This window comes from Pimephales promelas, chromosome 11 (genome assembly GCF_988280905.1).
Source record: "Pimephales promelas chromosome 11, fPimPro1.hap1.1, whole genome shotgun sequence".
Classification (NCBI taxonomy): Eukaryota; Metazoa; Chordata; class Actinopteri; order Cypriniformes; family Leuciscidae; genus Pimephales; species Pimephales promelas.
The window spans coordinates 29,612,012-29,629,768 of NC_142779.1; the positions used below are offsets into that span (position 1 = coordinate 29,612,012).

At 36.3% G+C, this 17,757-nt stretch overlaps 1 protein-coding gene across 2 annotated transcripts in view; it reads left to right on the forward strand.

Moving 5' to 3' along the window:
* The window catches only part of csmd1b (CUB and Sushi multiple domains 1b), a 756,823-nt gene that overhangs the window by 709,352 nt on the left and 29,714 nt on the right, over positions 1 to 17,757 (forward strand). For both annotated transcript variants that reach the window (XM_039652188.2, XM_039652197.2), the window contains exons 54-59: positions 1,967 to 2,140; positions 5,587 to 5,775; positions 8,597 to 8,770; positions 9,462 to 9,644; positions 14,314 to 14,490; positions 15,961 to 16,140. In XM_039652188.2, the coding sequence (XP_039508122.2) occupies positions 1,967 to 2,140; positions 5,587 to 5,775; positions 8,597 to 8,770; positions 9,462 to 9,644; positions 14,314 to 14,490; positions 15,961 to 16,140 (1,077 nt within the window). The remainder of the gene's footprint in view (positions 1 to 1,966; positions 2,141 to 5,586; positions 5,776 to 8,596; positions 8,771 to 9,461; positions 9,645 to 14,313; positions 14,491 to 15,960; positions 16,141 to 17,757) is intronic.

A 17,757-nucleotide genomic window follows, 5' to 3' on the forward strand; every position in this document is an offset into this window, starting at 1 on the left:
ATCTAGCAAAATGATCGGTTATTAAAAAAAAATAATAATAAATTATAAGCACAAATGTTCACCTTGCTCTGTTCTGTGATGTGTGTTCATGACTCTCCTGTCCGAACTCGTTCATCAAAATGAACAAATCTTTTTTTCAAGTCATTTCGTTTGTTGAATGAACCAAATGACTCGAAAAGAGATTCATTCATTTTGATGAACGTGTTTGAACAGGAGAGTCAAGGTGAGCATTTTTAAAAGTGAACTACTGGGCAATAATAGAGTTTACATCTTGCGACGATACAAAAAAAAATCTGGCAGTTGAGATTACATTCAACTGTGATGCAAGCATGACGTCAGTTCTTAGGCAAACCGGTAGGTACCATGACACTAGTTTCCTCGACAAAACCCCAATAACATTTTTCCATAGGCTTTTGGATTATCGCATAAAAACAAGCTCTGTGATCAACAAAAGTGATCAATGAATTTTTAAGCCTAAATGCAGCCAAAAGAGGTAAAAAGCTATGCCACAAAAAAATGAAACTGTCCCAGAAATGCAATGTCACCATCACTAAGCTCCCAACTCTTGTCAGTTTTTATCTAAACAACATTTTCTGAGAAAATCTGAGTTAGAATAGTTCATAAGAGCACATTATATGCATAACAAGGCTATAAAAATGGACTGAAATTAACGGTTACGGTGTGAGGACGTTTAATGTCCCCTTTAGACTGATCTCATGAAATGGCATGTGTTTGACACGCCAATTCGTATTTCCATTTTTGCCACGCTATCAACACGCATAATCTATTTTCAGCGTGTTTATGACCGCCGTTGACTTAACGTTACATTACTGTATATATAAAAATATGACCTACCCCAACCCCGTCCCTAAACCTACCCGTCACTGGGGTTAATAGCATTTATGAGTCTTCCCCTACCATCCTAGGAAAAAAAATATCGCTACATTTTGCTTCGTTTCGCTCTGACATTTTACAGCGTGTACATACACGCAGAATCACATTTAACGGTGTAGACATACACGCGGATAGCTCAAAATGCGTATAGATAACACGCCACTTGACTTGAAGTGGCGTGTATGTTCACGCAAAAGTCATGATGTCATGTTGTCCCCTCTGTATTCCCATATAGCCACTTGTTAGCAACCACCTTTTTCAAGACACGTAAAAGCTTAAAATAAATCATGAGTGTGTTAATACTGATGTATTTTATGTTGGAGAATAAAACGTGAACATTTCTTGAGCTTATGTTCACCACAGATGTTATTTCAACCATTTCTCCAAAAAACCCATCGACTTCGGGATGATGGACTGGTAGAGCTAAATGCTAATTTAATTAAGGCACTGTTTACACGAGAATGCTCGCGGATGAAAACGTAAAAATATTTTATCGGATGTGCCTTTCGTTTACACGGCGACAGCGTTTTTGAGGCTTAAAAACGCAAAAAAGTTAAACCACCCTCCAACGCAAAAGTCTGCTTGACTGTGAAGTTTGTACGCAGGCGCGTGGACTTGGTGTTGTTGTAGTATGCACTCCTAGCCACCTGAAGTGCATACTACACTGAATTTCACACACAAAACGCTCGTCTAAACGCAGAATAAAAAGTGATGACGCAACGCCACTTTTGCGTTTTTTTTTCTTCAGAATCGGGTCCGTGTAAACATAGCCTAAATGATCGTTTTCACGCCTTACGTCAGTATTTTGCATGCATACTGTTTGTATGCAAATTAAGATGAATATTAAATACATCTAACTTTATGTAAAGATTTACATTGTAACTGTATGTAGGGGTGTGCAGCTGAGCCAAAATCTGTATCTGTAATAGTCTCCATTTTTTTGTTATCTCTATTCGGATACAACCCTACTTTACAATAAAAAATGTGTGTAATGTCACTTCTACATGTACACAAGCCCTAGTATCAGCAGCTTCAAAAAGGAAGTGATTGATGGTTCTTTTTTTCTTCACAGCCATAACTTGCGGCCATCCTGGAAACCCTGCAAACGGTCGGACAAATGGCAGCGAGTTTAATCTTAACGACGTGGTCAACTTCACCTGCAACACAGGGTATTTGTTGCACGGTGCACCCAGAGCCCAGTGTCGCATGAACGGGCAGTGGAGCAACCCTCTTCCTGTGTGCAAGGGTACGAACTTTTCAAGAAACTGGAAATTACTGTATATCTAATGCTTTCAGGCAGCGGCAGCCTGTTCCCTTGTTGAGAATCTCAACAGAGACACAGCCTTGAACACCATCTTGTTATGCGAGAAGCTCCGTAGGAAGGCTGTTTAACACCCACAGCTCATGGGCTTAGCTTTAACAGAGCGAAACCAGCATCTGTGCTCAGCAGTCTGAGTCAGCCAGTGAATGACAAGAAGCAATGTGCAAATAATTCTCTGTGTGTCATTTCCCATCTTGAAGTGTTGATTTGAAAGTCAAATGGGTCTGCAGCAACCCGTGTGACATCGTGGGATGCTTTCTGACATTAAGTAGGAGTAACCGTGCACATCTTGTCACTTTAATGATTAATTAATGTGCGAAGGAAGTTGTTGACGGTGGCCCAGTGAAATTGAATCGTGACGGCAAACGGAGGCAGGTCAACGCATCTTAGATGGACAATTCCCCACTGGCACAAGCAGAGCCCAGGGACAAAGCACTCAGCTGAAAGAAAAGTTGACATGCCTATGACCAGATTCATTGTTCCATACAACAAGTCCAAAATTAGGTTGATGTTAGCTTTGTCTTTTTTGCCTGTATTTTGCTTTTTTGCTTTTAAAAAAAAATACATGCATTTAGAAGTAACTTTATTATTCCGTTGATTGTAAGTTGGTGAATAATAATAATAATAATAGACATTTTAAAATTGCCATATCCAATTGTTAAAAAAGTAGGCATACACAAATGAAAAGGGTAGTGTAGAATATAATATAAACCTCATATTTCAGCATTTAAATCATCTCTATAAAAAGAATGAGTCAATAAAGATACATTCCTGACATTTATAATGCACAGTATAGCTTATCTTTTATTATTAATAGTCAGTGTTGTAGTACTCGAGACTCTGACTCGTCTCAGACTCGGTCTCGAGACCATATTTGAATGGTCTTGGTCTTGTCATGGACTCGTGTCCATTTGGACTCGGAATTGACTCGTACTCGAACATTTTTTTTTTAGGACTCGGACTTATTCCCGAGTCCACTCCAGTTCTATTAAAAATATTTTTCATGATTATTAATGTATGTTAATAAAATATTTCTTTAAATTGATTGACACGCCCAGTGATTGGTGATTTTCTAAGGCGCAACTGCGCATGACAAATTGTAGTAAAATTACTTTTAACACCACCTACTATGTGGCCTTTTTACCCTAAACTGATCATATTTTTTAAACTTCAGTAAATTTATTAAAAAAAAAAAAAAAGGATTTCTCTAAGTAAATAAAAGTAAATTAGGTAATCAACCCTCACTGGTCTCGGTGTCGACTCGGACGTCTCTGGTCTCGGACTCGACCGTCTCTGGTCTTGGTGTCGACTCGGACTTTAGTGAGGTGGTCTCGACTACAACACTGTTAATAGTAAAATCCGTACCGATTTTCCCATGGCTGTCGTTGCAATAGAACCATCCACTCATTACACTGCGCTCTTCACAACGACAAAGTTTTAGTAGCTAATGTATTTCCACCACAGAAAAACGCTTGCTGTAGCTCTGCTGAAAGATTTATTTACAGAGAAGAGAAAAAAACACCCAAGTGTTTGGGTGCACGTGCACTCCCATACTGAAAATTTTAGGAGCGCGCTTCCCGTGAGCGCATAATGAGCGCGCTTCCCGTGCACCTATTTGAAAATTTGAAATAACGACCTCGACCGCGCAAAAGACGCGATACTAATCAGGAAATCCCCTTGACATCGCTTCTGCCATGGCACCTTCTCAGCAAGCAGGGCGCCATTGCCAATAATTAAATCGAAATGATAAAAAAAGAGAAAAACTTCGCGGGACAGAGGATTTTTTTTTTTTTGCTTGTGCCGCCCCCCATGTGACATGAAGAAATGCCGCCCCGGGCGACTGCCCGGTTCGCCCGTGCCTAGAACCGCTACTGGGTTCGGGTTCGGGTTATGAGAAGTTGACTTGTAGTTGCTTATAGTCAGTAGAATGACTGTTGGGAGATCAACAAAATAAAGTGTTAGCAGATATTAAGCAGTATTAGTAGACTGTCATATCTAATAACACTTTATTTTGATGCTGCCCCAACAGACGTTCAATTGATTATAAGTAACTCTATCAACTTATTCTACTAACCCTAACCATAATTCTGCTGACCCCAACAAAATCCTAACATTTTACTAAAACTTATACTCTACTGAGAGTTAGTTGACATTTAGGTAATATTTCTTATGGTCAACAGAATGTATAAATAAAATGTGTAAAAATTACACAAAGGGCACACTGTAAAAAAAATATTGTTGGTTTAACTTAAAAAAATAAGTAACCTGGTTGTCTTAAAATTTTAAGTTGATTGAACAGGAAAAAGTGAGTTAATACAACGAAGGAGATTGACTTAATCATCAGAAACTCAAAATAATAAGTTATCTCAACTAAATAAATTATTTAAGTTGATTTGACAAAAGAAAAAATGTTGTGATAACAAATCTTGAACAAATCTTTTTTTTTACAGTGTAGAACTATTAATACACACACTTTTAATATAGAATTGCAAAAATAACTGACACACACATGAGAAATTTAGCAGTCATTATGGATTTTTAAAAAGTAGAATGGACGTACAAAAAGCATGGGTTTGTCACTTGTCACAAAAATATATATTTTTAAAAAAAACATACAATTGTCACAAGCAATTTTTATTGTTTTCCAGCTGTCAATCATTATAAGTCTTATTCTTACACTGAGCTGTGTCCTTCTGAGAATAGTCCCCAGATCAAATCATGATGTCTCAAAAGTAATACAACATACCAATAACAGGTGCCAATTATCAACTTTTTAGCTGTTTTCCACCCACTTTCCTCTCCCAGGGGACTTAATGGAGTGCCGAGACATTGACAGCTGCCACTGAGGCAAGGCAGTCTAGTTAGTTTCCCCTGGACATTTTTTTTTTTTTTTAATTGTGAAGGGCAGTAACTGAAATTGTAACTGTGTGGCCAACACAGCATACCAGCCAATAACAGCATGTGCCTGTTTCAGGCACAGAAAACTGTAATATGACCACATCTGTCAAAATCTGACAAGACAGTCTAGAAAGAATCAGCTTCATGTGTAAAATATCATTGACTGCATGAACATATATGTCAACTTTGGATCAGAATGCACTCATAATGCGTTCCAGGTATGCATGCGAAAAACAAAAGCCCATTGGATGTTGAGGAAGTGTAGAGATAAAAGGCAAAGAAAGTTCTGAAGGAGCTCTTATAATCCATATCTTCAAAAAGAAAGCGTGGTTTGCGGTTTGAAGTTGATTGAAATTGCTCCAGAGGCTGCAGCAGCAATCCTACTGTTCAGTCTCCTCCATTGATTTCTTCTGTCTTTCCTCACTCTTGCTTCCCTGTCAGACATTAAGCATCTGGCTGTTTTTATCTTGCAGTGGTAAACTGCTCTGATCCGGGCTTTGTGGAGAATGCCATTCGTCACTCTCAGCAGCGCTACACAGAGAGCTTCAACTACAGAAACACCGTGATGTATCACTGCAAGAGAGGCTTCTATCTGCTCGGCTCCTCCGTTCTCACCTGTCGGTCAAATGGCTTCTGGGACAGATCACTTCCTAAGTGCCTTTGTGAGTGATAGTCTGGTATTTCGTCCAAAACGCTCTTCTTGAGAACGATACTGTTTTGAAAATGGCATTGGTGCAGGATACATCTGATGGAATGCAACAACAACAAAAATCAAAATTAGAATTTTGTTTCATTTTTAATAGACCATTTCACAAGATGTAAACAACACTGGTCCAGAAGCACTTCCTGTTTCAGTTTTTTTAACACTACATAAAAGCGGGGATAAAATACAACCAACAGAACATTTAAAACTGAATCAAAAAGTTAAACAAACATCTTTAAGATGTTTTCTTTACATGTGAAATAAAGAAAACAGTTACAAACTGAAACAGGAAGTGTTTCTGGACCAGTGTTGTTTACATCTTGTGAAATGGTCTATACAACATGCTGATAACAAGCCTAAATCATTTGAGAAGCAAAATTATACAAGATTATACAAAAATGGATTTATTATTTGCCAATGGGATAAGACAAACCTGACCCAGATTGCAAACTGACATTGAATCAACGTGGAAATATGACATTGAAACAACGTTGATCTGACATTGTTTTGCTCATCGAATTAACGTTGAACCAACGTCAGACGCGTCATTCTTTCAAAACTAACGCAAAATCAATTTGAAATCAACGCGTTGTTTCAACGTTATGAAAGCAAACCAATTTTCGATTTTCATTTAGCATTGAAGAATGCCGCGTCTGACGTTGGTTCAACGTTAATTCGATGAGCAAAATTGACGTTGTTTCAATGTCATGAGAGACGTCGTTTCCACGTTGATTCAATGTCAGTTTGCTGTCTGGGAAGATATGTTCTCGAATTACACAATTAACTTACTGCTTTTTTTCCCCTTCATTGGGATTTTGGTATGTTAAGTGCTTGCGCACTAAAGGGGATACATTTACATATGTTTCATTTTTCAGAGAGTGCTGACAGTGTGCTGTGCTTTACAATGCTAAAAAGTAACAATAACTGTTCAACTGTCAGCACACTAAAGTCGTCTCTGAGAAGTTGCGTCTCTAACTTAAAAGCTCTACTACAGTCACAAAGAACCACTTTTGTGAACAAGACAATTACTGCACTGTCAAACTGTTCTCTACATAGTTGGTCAATGTACAAATGCCGACGGACATCTTTTGCCATTGTCTTGCATCTCTATTTTTCAGCATTTCATGCTGCGAGGAGTGTATTTTTAACTTGACTCGTTATATGTCGAGTTAAAAATAGTTCAACTTTTAAAAACACATCTCACCCCTCCTTTGTTATGTTCCATTTTGTTGTTCTCCATCCAGCTGTCATAATGGAAACATACGGCCTGTTATCACCTCTGATCTAGCACATTTGATTGGTGTCTGGACATGACTGTGTTTGGAATAGTATAATACCCAACTCTTTCTGCGCTATATAGTTTGTATGCGGTGTACTATATGCATGGAACACCCAGACGTCTGACCATAATTTAACATTATGCAGCACAGATTACTGCACTGCATGGGATACCGTATCCTACAATGCAGTGTGGTTGACTTGACAATTATTTTCCATTGTAACGGATAAACCGGAACTAATACCAGCTGCTATTTTTAACATTGCCTTTTTGACTATTTGGTCAGACTGCCAAATATCATAAAAAAATAAATAAATAAATAAATAAAATGCAAATTAACCTTATTAATTGCCAAGTTGCTAACTGAAACCCACATGCTGAATTAAACGGCCGATAAAGATTAGGTTATGTGGCAACAGTGTAGCTTAGTGTATGCCTGCTGTTTCTATTGTAATAACTGAAACTGCATATCACAACCATTTTGAGACAATGCAATTCAATTAGACCTTCTGGTAAAACTTTCTATGAAGTCCATGCTTTTAATAAATTATAGCTCCATTTATACTCATTTATTATTAGTAGTATTACTATTCTATAAACATATTTATAAAGACTCATTAACACCTATACTGCATTTTATGATGAGTTAGTTACATTTAGATTATTTTTGTATAGTCATGCATTTTTTTTTCAATGTGCAGCTCATGAAGATGTTCTCATCATACATTTTAAATTGTTTAATTAATAAGCAATAATTTCTGTAATAAAATCATGAAACGATTAAAAAACAGAAACGATTAATACAAACAGTTGAAATGTTTTTATCTTTTTTAAAAGTTACATACTAGCAAAAATTTTTTTAACTATAATTCCAAACTGCCATAAGCAATACCATGCATATGGCTGAGATATAGATTTTAATAAATCAAAATTATTCATGACCACTAATGCAAACATTAGCCATTAAAGATAGAATTGATTGGTCTCTGGAATTATATTTTATGTTTGATAATTCATAAATCAGTGTATTTAACTAATTTAACTATTTATATAATGCAGTATAGGACTTAATGTGTCTTTATAATTTTTTTTTTTATATATGAAGAGTTCAGATGCAAAAGCCTCTAAGTGCCATTTGAAATTTTCTTCTAAAATGATCATTTTTATCAAGCTTGTATATTTGAGTTCAGTAATTTCACTTTAATGGCAATGAATATTACCTATTAATTGTCATTTAAGTGAAATTACTGAACTTAAATATACAAGCTTGATAAAAATGGTCACTTTAGAAGAAAATTTCAAATGGCATTTAGAGGCTTTTGCATCTGAACTCTTCATTTATAGACAGTAATACTTATAAATAAGTATAAATGGGGCTATCGTTCATTATAAGCTTGAACTTCATAGAAAGTGTTACCGAAACGTTTTTTAATGATATGCAAAAGCACATTGTGAGATCAAATTCACTACTAATCCATTCTCTTTCTGCTGCCCCCCATAGCAATATCCTGTGGTGATCCCGGCACACCACCGTTTGCTCTCATGTCGGGCCAGAAGTTCACCCACAGAGCCGTGGTCCATTACTCCTGCAGCCAGAGCCGAACTCTCGTGGGGAACGCCACGCGCCAGTGTATGGAGGATGGTCGGTGGAGCGGCTCGCTGCCCTACTGCTCAGGTACACGCATCAGCAGGTGGCAGAGCCTCGGGGCGAGAGACGCCAGATGATCTTTAAGCCCCTGTCTGAGCAGCTCAGCTCACTTCAGACTTAATCTGAGCCCAGAGAGATCTTAAAGTTTAAACAGTAACCGCTGTTGACATCAGCACAGACAAAGTCCAGATGATCATGCAGCTCGTCATTCATTATATGTTTATGTGATGCTTTTATAAAATAATAACGTAAACCAGAGTGCCCCGGACTAGAGCATTTAAGTATGGTTCCAGAAGAACACACTACAGAGAAATTGATTTTAGTGAAACTCATGAGATTGGTTTGTTGCGACAAAAGCATATTGCAAATTGTTTTCAAGTCAGTCTCCAACTACATTTCTATACATTTTGCAATAAACATCATATAAACGTAATTGCTATAAAATAAGTCAATAGTCTGCCATCATTTTGATTTGATTGTCATATGCAATACATCATGGCATGAGTCTTGAATGATTTTAAAGTAAGTTCATTTCAATCGAATGATGTATTTCCCTGTAATAATGTTGTTGTTTTCCCCTCAGAGTTGGTTAGTTTGCTTCATGACTTTTTATGAATAATTGTTTGAAATCCCTGAGGCGAAAATGAATGGAAAACAATTTCTGGAACTGAGGCCGCTGAGGAGGTGGTGCAGTCAATGAGTCGTGTCTTAATTTCAGGTGATAATCCGGGATTCTGTGGCGATCCAGGAATTCCTCCGCACGGTTCTCGTCTTGGGGAAGAGTTCAGGCATAAAAGCCTCCTAAGGTTCACGTGTGAAGCAGGCTACACACTGATAGGTTCTTCCGAGCGCACCTGTCTGCAGAATGGGTCCTGGAGCAATACCCAGCCCGTGTGTGAAGGTGAGGGTCACATATACCTGTAGAGAAACAACGCACAAACTGAAATTCACCAGTATGTTACTTTGCACTTGAGCTTAATATGATCAGAAAGGCAAACGTTCCCTCGAGCACGCTGTGATCTACTACAAGCAATGTCCTAATGAGAAAAATGTATGCTTGAGAGACTTGGGTTTTTTTTTATTTTGTGCCTTTAAAAAGGTTTAAATATATTCCAAGAGGAAATCGGGCTTAAGCAGGCTTAAATTACATCGTGTTCTCTTTGTTTCTGAACCTCTCTTAACCTGCTTTGCTCACTCTTTTCCTGAATTGTACACTGTAATTAGTGTAAAATTGATCTTTTGATGCTAACCGGCCTAAAATCTGTAATTGCCAGTTAACTCAATGACTCTGGTTAGTGGAGCCGCACAAAAGGCCCTGTCATTAGCATTGTGCATAATGATACATCGCTCTAATAAGGATTTGTGAATAGACCACTCTAACTAACTGGTAAATGGAAACACTGAACGTTTTGACATGATTCAGAGTCTGAGCAAAGTTTCTTTCTTTCATTTTTTCATTGTGGTTAAAAAAGTTAAATTGGTTTTCTTATTAAAAGAAAACAGATGGCAGGTTTAAAACGAATAATGTAGTTTATTCTTTGCACTTCCTAGGCAATCCACTGAAATTATTAAATGAATCTTGTAGACGGCAGTTATCGCTAATTCATTTTGCAAGATTCATTCTTATTCCAGTATGATAACTGATATGTCAAATACCTTGGACTGTCAAAATTTAACGACTGATACCCAAACATACATGAATTCAGGATGCGTTTCCTTTTGTGTTTTCTAAACCATGTTAAACTAACAATAATATTAATGTTTTCGATGTGCAAGTAAAATATGCAAGTAAATTGAACTGAGTTATATGTTGATGCTAATCCTCAGTTTTTGTACTTGCCCCAAAATGCTTTTGAACATTAACTATTAACTAAGGAGTTCAGTCGGGCAAAAGTCATAGTTAATAGTTAGTTATTAGTGAGAATCTAATCTAAAGTGTGAGCAATATTTCAGGGGCAAGCAATTTTGGAAGTGTACAGTAATTTTGGTCCAATGAGTTTCCAGTTTGGGCAAAAATAAACATTTGTCGCTGGAATCTTGTGTTGCAAGGATGTAGAGCCAAGTTTTAGGGGTCACTGATGTTTGCTTTTTTAGATAAAAAAAAAAATATTATTTTGGCAATCAACTTAAAGGAGGTAATTTTACATAAAAAAAATAAATACAAAAAAATGTTTTGACATGAAGATTACAGTTGTCAGTTTGTGTATAAATACAGTTTTAAAAAAATGTTTTTACAATTCTTAACTATAAAAAAAAATATCTTCTCACTCCTTTTTGCCGTATACGTTTTTTTAGAAGTATGTTATGTTTTTTTTTTTTTTTCAGTCTTGGCTCACATTGTTTGCAAATGTCTGTTGTTTTGTGTGTGTGTGTGTGATTTATATTAAGTTTTTATATATAGTTAATCAAAATGATGATTATCCCACAACTATACATTTTTAATATTCACCAATTTCATTGCAGAGCTCCATAGTATATCTCAATTTGTAATTTTGTTATTCTCAGATGAAAACAAATAATAGCGCTCAGCAAATAAGCCTCCTGCAAGCTGGAATACAGAAACACTCTTGGAAATATGTATACCATTGTTCTAGAGGACAATACCGTTGTGCCCAGTTGCTATTCAGGGTGTTTTATAACTAATTTATTTGTTTGTTTTCTGCCACAGACAGTATGACGGGATTACTTAAAAGAGATACATTATTAAGGGAACATTCATAGCTTCAGCACATGTGGTGGGCTTTGGTACATCTGTGTATTACAGACAATACTCTAGATACGAAACACAAGTGTCTTGTCACTTACAAATAATGATTAAGAACTTTTAAAAATATATCTGTTTACAGCAGCCCTCCACTGGGATCTCATCAACTCTTAATTGGTCCAGTTTTTCTCTATTTACTTAAGTTGTATATTGTGGATATAAGGGCCAAATTACAGCAACAAATTTTGATGATAATAAAGATTAAGTGAGTCATGCATGTCTCCAACTATTTCAACAACAGTTCTAATGATTAAAAACACTAGAAAGAATAATTATAACGTTTAGTATCATAATGATTTCTTAACTGTAACTTAACAAACAACTGAAGAGTTTGGTTCCAAAACGCGATAAACGCCATTTAAAAAAAAAAATGAGTTACTCCAAAAATCTGACTTTTCAATACCGACCAGATACAAAACAATGTTTAATTTTACGTAAAATGGGATATCCGCCGTGTTATTATGAAATGTTTTCTCCCTTTCTTTCCAAACCGCGACAAACGCCATTCTCCCTTTTCTGCAAAATGCCACATATCCGCTAAACCAATCACAACGCACCATTCCACGCAATGTAAACAGTAACGGCAGCGCTTTAACTAACCCGGCTTCCTAGGTTTTCTCTATTTTGTCCTTTCGATCAACAAACAAACAAAAAAATGAATAATTTTGACAGCATTGGTCAACCTGCGGCGACGTCCCAAGGTTGACAACAGCGATATCGTTAGATCATGCTTAATAAATCGTAATTCATGATGATGTGCTCGTCTTAGTTAATGTTTTAATTAAGGTTTTGTTCATCCATGAAGTCATGAATGAAAAACTTTGAACTGTTAAAAAAACGTTGTTAGTTCCTGATGATATTAATATGAATTAATGCATAATTCATTTATTCATGAATTCATGATAATTCATGACATGAACCCTTAAAGTGTTACAGAATATTGTTATATTAAAGCAATGGATTTATAGTATGCACAAGAAATTTAATGTGTAAAAAATTTTATTTTGATTAATTGCATTTAAAAAAAAAAATTATTGGATTTATTGCATTTTGGGGAAAAAACGATCTGTTTTTACAATAAATCGTTGGAAATCAAAACCTGGATTTCATTTTTTATTGTTATTATAACCTACAAATGCTATGTGAAAATTTGAAACCGAAAATAGTGGTTTTCATCTTCCCATTTTCTTGCTAAAGAAAACACAGTTTTACTCAAATTCATTAAAATGGATTTATAGCGTTTTGGAACCAAACTCTTCAACTGTTTTTTTTTTCTAAGCTTGAATAATGGTATTGGAGCAAAAATAATAATAACATATTTTCACATTCTGATCCAGTTGGGCCAGTTTCTTAGCAAATTCTCCATTGCACTGTGTGTCAAGTACAAAAGAGCAGTCAAATGCTCTGAACAAACATAATTCTCTGACACCATCTAACTGTGCGTTCACACCAGATGCGAATAGCGCGTCAAATTTGCGCCTCCCACATCTAGTTATACGCTTGAACACTTTGAAGCAAAATTTACGCGCGTCAGAATCAAAACCCGTTGGCGGCCATCTTTTTTTATGTTATTCGAGAGCATTCATCAAGAGAGTTACCACTCTGTATTTGCTCTGGAGAACACCGGCATGGGGTTCATCGTCGCCATATTTATCTCAAGTGCATGGACTACATCTGAATATTGTTATCCATTGTAGAGCCTCACTGATTATAATGGGTTCTCTTTGCTTTTTACGTGACCGGTATAGACAGGTGTCAGTCATAAAGCGACTGAACGGCAGTGGGCCTAGTGCGATGATGTAAAAGTATTTGTCATGCTGTATGCTGTAATGTCTTGCTGTAGAGTCCCACAACAGCCTTTTCCTTGAAAAGGACTTTTTTAGCTATGACACTTTCTGGATGTTTTAAAGGTGCAGAAATCTCTTATGTCAAGATCAAGGAAAATTGTATTTCTAATGTTATGATCCCTATAAGCTCTTGTTTCTTCAATACCAATGAAAATAGGTAAGTTATTATTGTATTGGCTGTTGCACGTGGGTCATAATTTAGAAAGCACACGTGAAAGCCGCGTCATATGGATCAGCATCTTTGTGCATCTCTTTAGATTCTAGTATATCTAAACTGTGTACTGCTATTTTAATTGAAGTAAGAAGTAAGTTGATCTACCATACCAATAACACTGTAGCTGCAAAATAAAGTAATGAGTATCACAATAATCAATGCAAATTAACCAACATCCAGTTTACTATTAATTTATTCACAAAATGCTATTGAAATGATTACACTAGAAAATGTAATTGATGCACAGAAACACTCCTAATTGTGTTTGTTTCCACAATAGCAATGAAAATGAATAATGGATTTAATAAATCATTTATTGGCTGTTGCATGTTAGTCGTCATAATGGTGAAAATATCCCGGCCAATTTAATGTTGCCACATGTCTCTGTGCTAGAATCCAAACTCTAATTAACCATGTTGGAGCATATCTTCTTCATTGCACTTATCTGTAAACGACTCTTCAAAGTATGAGAAAAAAAAGAAAAAAAAAAAGAAAAGAACTTGTCAAAAGCTAACTAATTGGAATTTGAAGTTCACCTACCTTGCCAAGAACACTCTGCAGGCTGTAAAAAAAAAAAAAAAAAGGTGCTTGTGGTGTAATTTGAAGTGTTTTGCTTGTGGTGCGAGGCCTTAGGTATGTGTCACAGAAGCACTTCTCTCTCGACTGCTGTTATCTTTTTTACTCCTAAGTCCTAACATATTGGAGTTCTCTCTTTAACGTATTTGGTCTTTGTTTGCCTTCCCAGCTGTATCCTGTGGAAACCCTGGAACGCCAGCCTACGCCAAGATCATCTTCAGCGACGGGATGCTGTTCTCCAACTCTGTGACGTATGCCTGCTGGGAGGGCTACAAGACCTCTGGCCTCACCACTCGCCATTGCACCACCAATGGCACCTGGACTGGTTCAGCACCAGATTGCATCGGTCAGAACAGCAACCTTTACTCTCTTTGATCTCAACAAAATGTTTCACCCTGATTTTGTAATTATACAAATATCGCTAATGCAATGTACTGTACGAAGTGTGTTCAGGAGCTGCACTGATAGTTCTGCCAAAAGTCACTTGATCCACCTCTATTAACATTAACACCTCTATTAAGTTTCACATCTTAACAGGAGTAATATTTCCATAAAGTTTAGCACTTTTAGCTGTATGATATCTGATATATTACAGGAAAATATACAGTGAGGTCCAAAAGTCTGATAACTATAGGTTGTAGAAAACTATTTAATCCTAGATAAAGCAACAAATTGTTATTATTATTTTAAAAGAACACATGACTTCTACTAACGATTCTGTGCTATTTCTTGGTCACTAATCAAATTTGTAACAGATCATGTCAGAATGAATTGTTATTATGATAATATAGTTTTAATGGAAAATACAACATTTAAAATAAAAAAAATACAATTAAATACATTAGAAACATGAGCATTGTAAGCATTTTCACATGAAGACGTTTTGCTCCCAAATTTGGATTTACAAGACAGTGAAACATTAAAGGAGAACTCCGGCGCAAAAATGAACGTTTGGTCTAATAAAACATTGGTACCTTGTCAACAGTTCTCTGAGATTTGTTTTCATGATAATCGAATGTAAAGAGTTTTATCTCTAAAAACTGTTTAGATTATAAGGGTTAATACCACAAACAAGGCTCAAAATTACCCCACACTAACACAGTACCAAAATGAGGGTCCATACATGCAAAACGAAGCTATAAGAACTTTGTAAGTGTACAGACAGTTTACTAAGAAGGACAGTCCACTTCGTGTATACAGGAAATTATTTATTAAATGCCACATATACTTGCGTTATAGGCTAAACAGTTTTTAGAGATAAAACTCTCTACATTCGATTATCATGAAAACAAATCTCAGAGAAAGGTCGTCTAGGTACCAATGTGTTATTAGACCAAAGGTTCATTTTGCGCAGGAGTTTTCCTTTAAGATAATGTGCACACAAATATAACCGCCCCCAAAAAAAAAAAAAAACGTTCAATATGCAATGCATTCAAAAAGTATTCTGACTGCTTTTTTTTTTTTTTTTTTCACATGCTGCCTTGAGTGGGTGATTTGTCAGCCTTATTCTAAAATAAATAGATAATAATAGAAGTTGACAATGCATATGAAGTGGTATGGAGTGTAGACGTGAACAAAAAAGCAAACAATTTAAAGCATTTTAGCATAAAGTTGCAGCATAACAAAAAGGTGTCAAAATACTTACTGAATGCACTGTACATTTTTGTAGTTATGCCCAGTTCTAAATGATTTAATTGGCAAGAAATCACTTCTTCTTTTTTTTTTTTAATTCAATATTATTTTCTAGTGCAAGCCCTATACATTATTAAAGACTGTTGCATAATGTTTGAGTCTAGCTGATTCTCTCCCTTTGTAGTTATCAGCTGTGGGGATCCTGGTCAAATTGCCAACGGAATTTACATTGGAAAAGAGTTCACATTTAACAAAACCGTCCACTACCACTGTAACCCTGGGTACGTGATGGAGCATCCCGGTTCATCTACTCTACGCTGCAGCAAAGATGGCTCTTGGAATCAGACCAAGCCGAGCTGCAGAGGTAAACTCAACTCTTTTATTTTTTCCCAACAATTCTTTCTTTGCAGGCAGAGAGGGCAGCATCTCTAGTCACTCCCTAACAGCATCAGAAGATATTTTTTAAAGATATACTAATATTGTGGAGTTCTTAGCGTCTCAACATCAAAAGCCTTTCAGATGTTTTTGATCTTTGTTTTTTGACTTGCCTGGCAAGTGAGATTATTCACTTACAAACTCCAAGGAGAGGTTGCCATGAAATGTGTAGGATCTATGTTATGAGATGTCAGAATGAAATTAGTGAGTGGTGCAGTGACGACAGCTCAGCCTCCTCACGATCGTTTCTAGAAAATATCAGATATTTGTTTTCAGAAACAGGAAGAAATGTGATGCATGCTTGATATTCAGAGAGATTTCAGTGTGTAATCCCATTCAATCGTTATTTCCTCCTGTTAGCAATACACTTCCTCCCATTAGCAAACGGAACGTAATGATCAAGGAAAGACAAATAAATAACTCTAAGCCCCTTGTTAGCATGCAGTGCTTTTAGATCTCACTTTCCATAGTGTGATCAACTGAAAGAAGGAGGTGTTGAGTTCGGACACATCTTCAGTCAATAATAATGATGGTGATGAAATCAGGGCTATCGGCTGTTCAGAATGCCTTCCAGTTCCATCCCTTCGTTTGAACTGAGATAGCAAACAGAATGTGGAATTTCAATATGAATGTAGGACAGTGAAATGAAATTAAAATACACTGCTGTAATGTAGGTTTTAAAGCTTCGTGTAGAATTTGCAGAAATATTGGTTTATAGTGATGATCCTTATAGAGGTTTGTATTTTTTATGGATAATTCACGTAAAATATTTTGAGATGTGTATTGCAACATGATATGCCATATAAAAAACACTTGTCTAATTATTGTATAATGATTATGCATGCAGCTTTATGACCTCATTAATATAGAGATTAAATGGAACTAGTAAACATTAATTCGTCACACACACAGAGTATTAATTAAGGCAAAAAAAAGTTACTGTTACAGTTACTGAATACAAAATTTTACTGAAAGAATTTTTTCAAGATGTCAACCTTTAAATTTGGAACACATCTTGTTAAGATTTATTTCTTTGATTTTGTTTTAGAGTAAAACGTCTTTTGGAAAATATGTATAAAATAATATTTTTGTGCATTATCTGTGAAATAGTATTTTTGTGCGCTTTTCATAACAATAAACTTAAACTTCTATATTTTCACTTTAGCAATTGTGCTGTGGCGAACTCTTATTCCATTCTCATAAAATTAAACAACGCATTCTCACCCCAAGGCGTCACCTTTGACCATGCTTCAATATTTGACGTTTTAGGCGCCCTTTAGCGTCACTTACATGACGCGATCCTATGGCGTCATATAACTGACGCTAAAGGAAAGCGTCTATTAGAGGACGCGGTTAGGTTTAGGTGTGGGGTGGGGGTAAGGTACACGCGATCCTAGGGCGTCATCTAACTGACGCTAAAGGGCGCCTAAAGCGTCAGATATTGAAGCATGTCCAAATGCTTCCCAATGCGTCAGTTAGGTGACGCCTTGGGGGTGAGAATGGGCTGAATTAAATTGATACAAATCTTAAATATTAAATTCTGTCC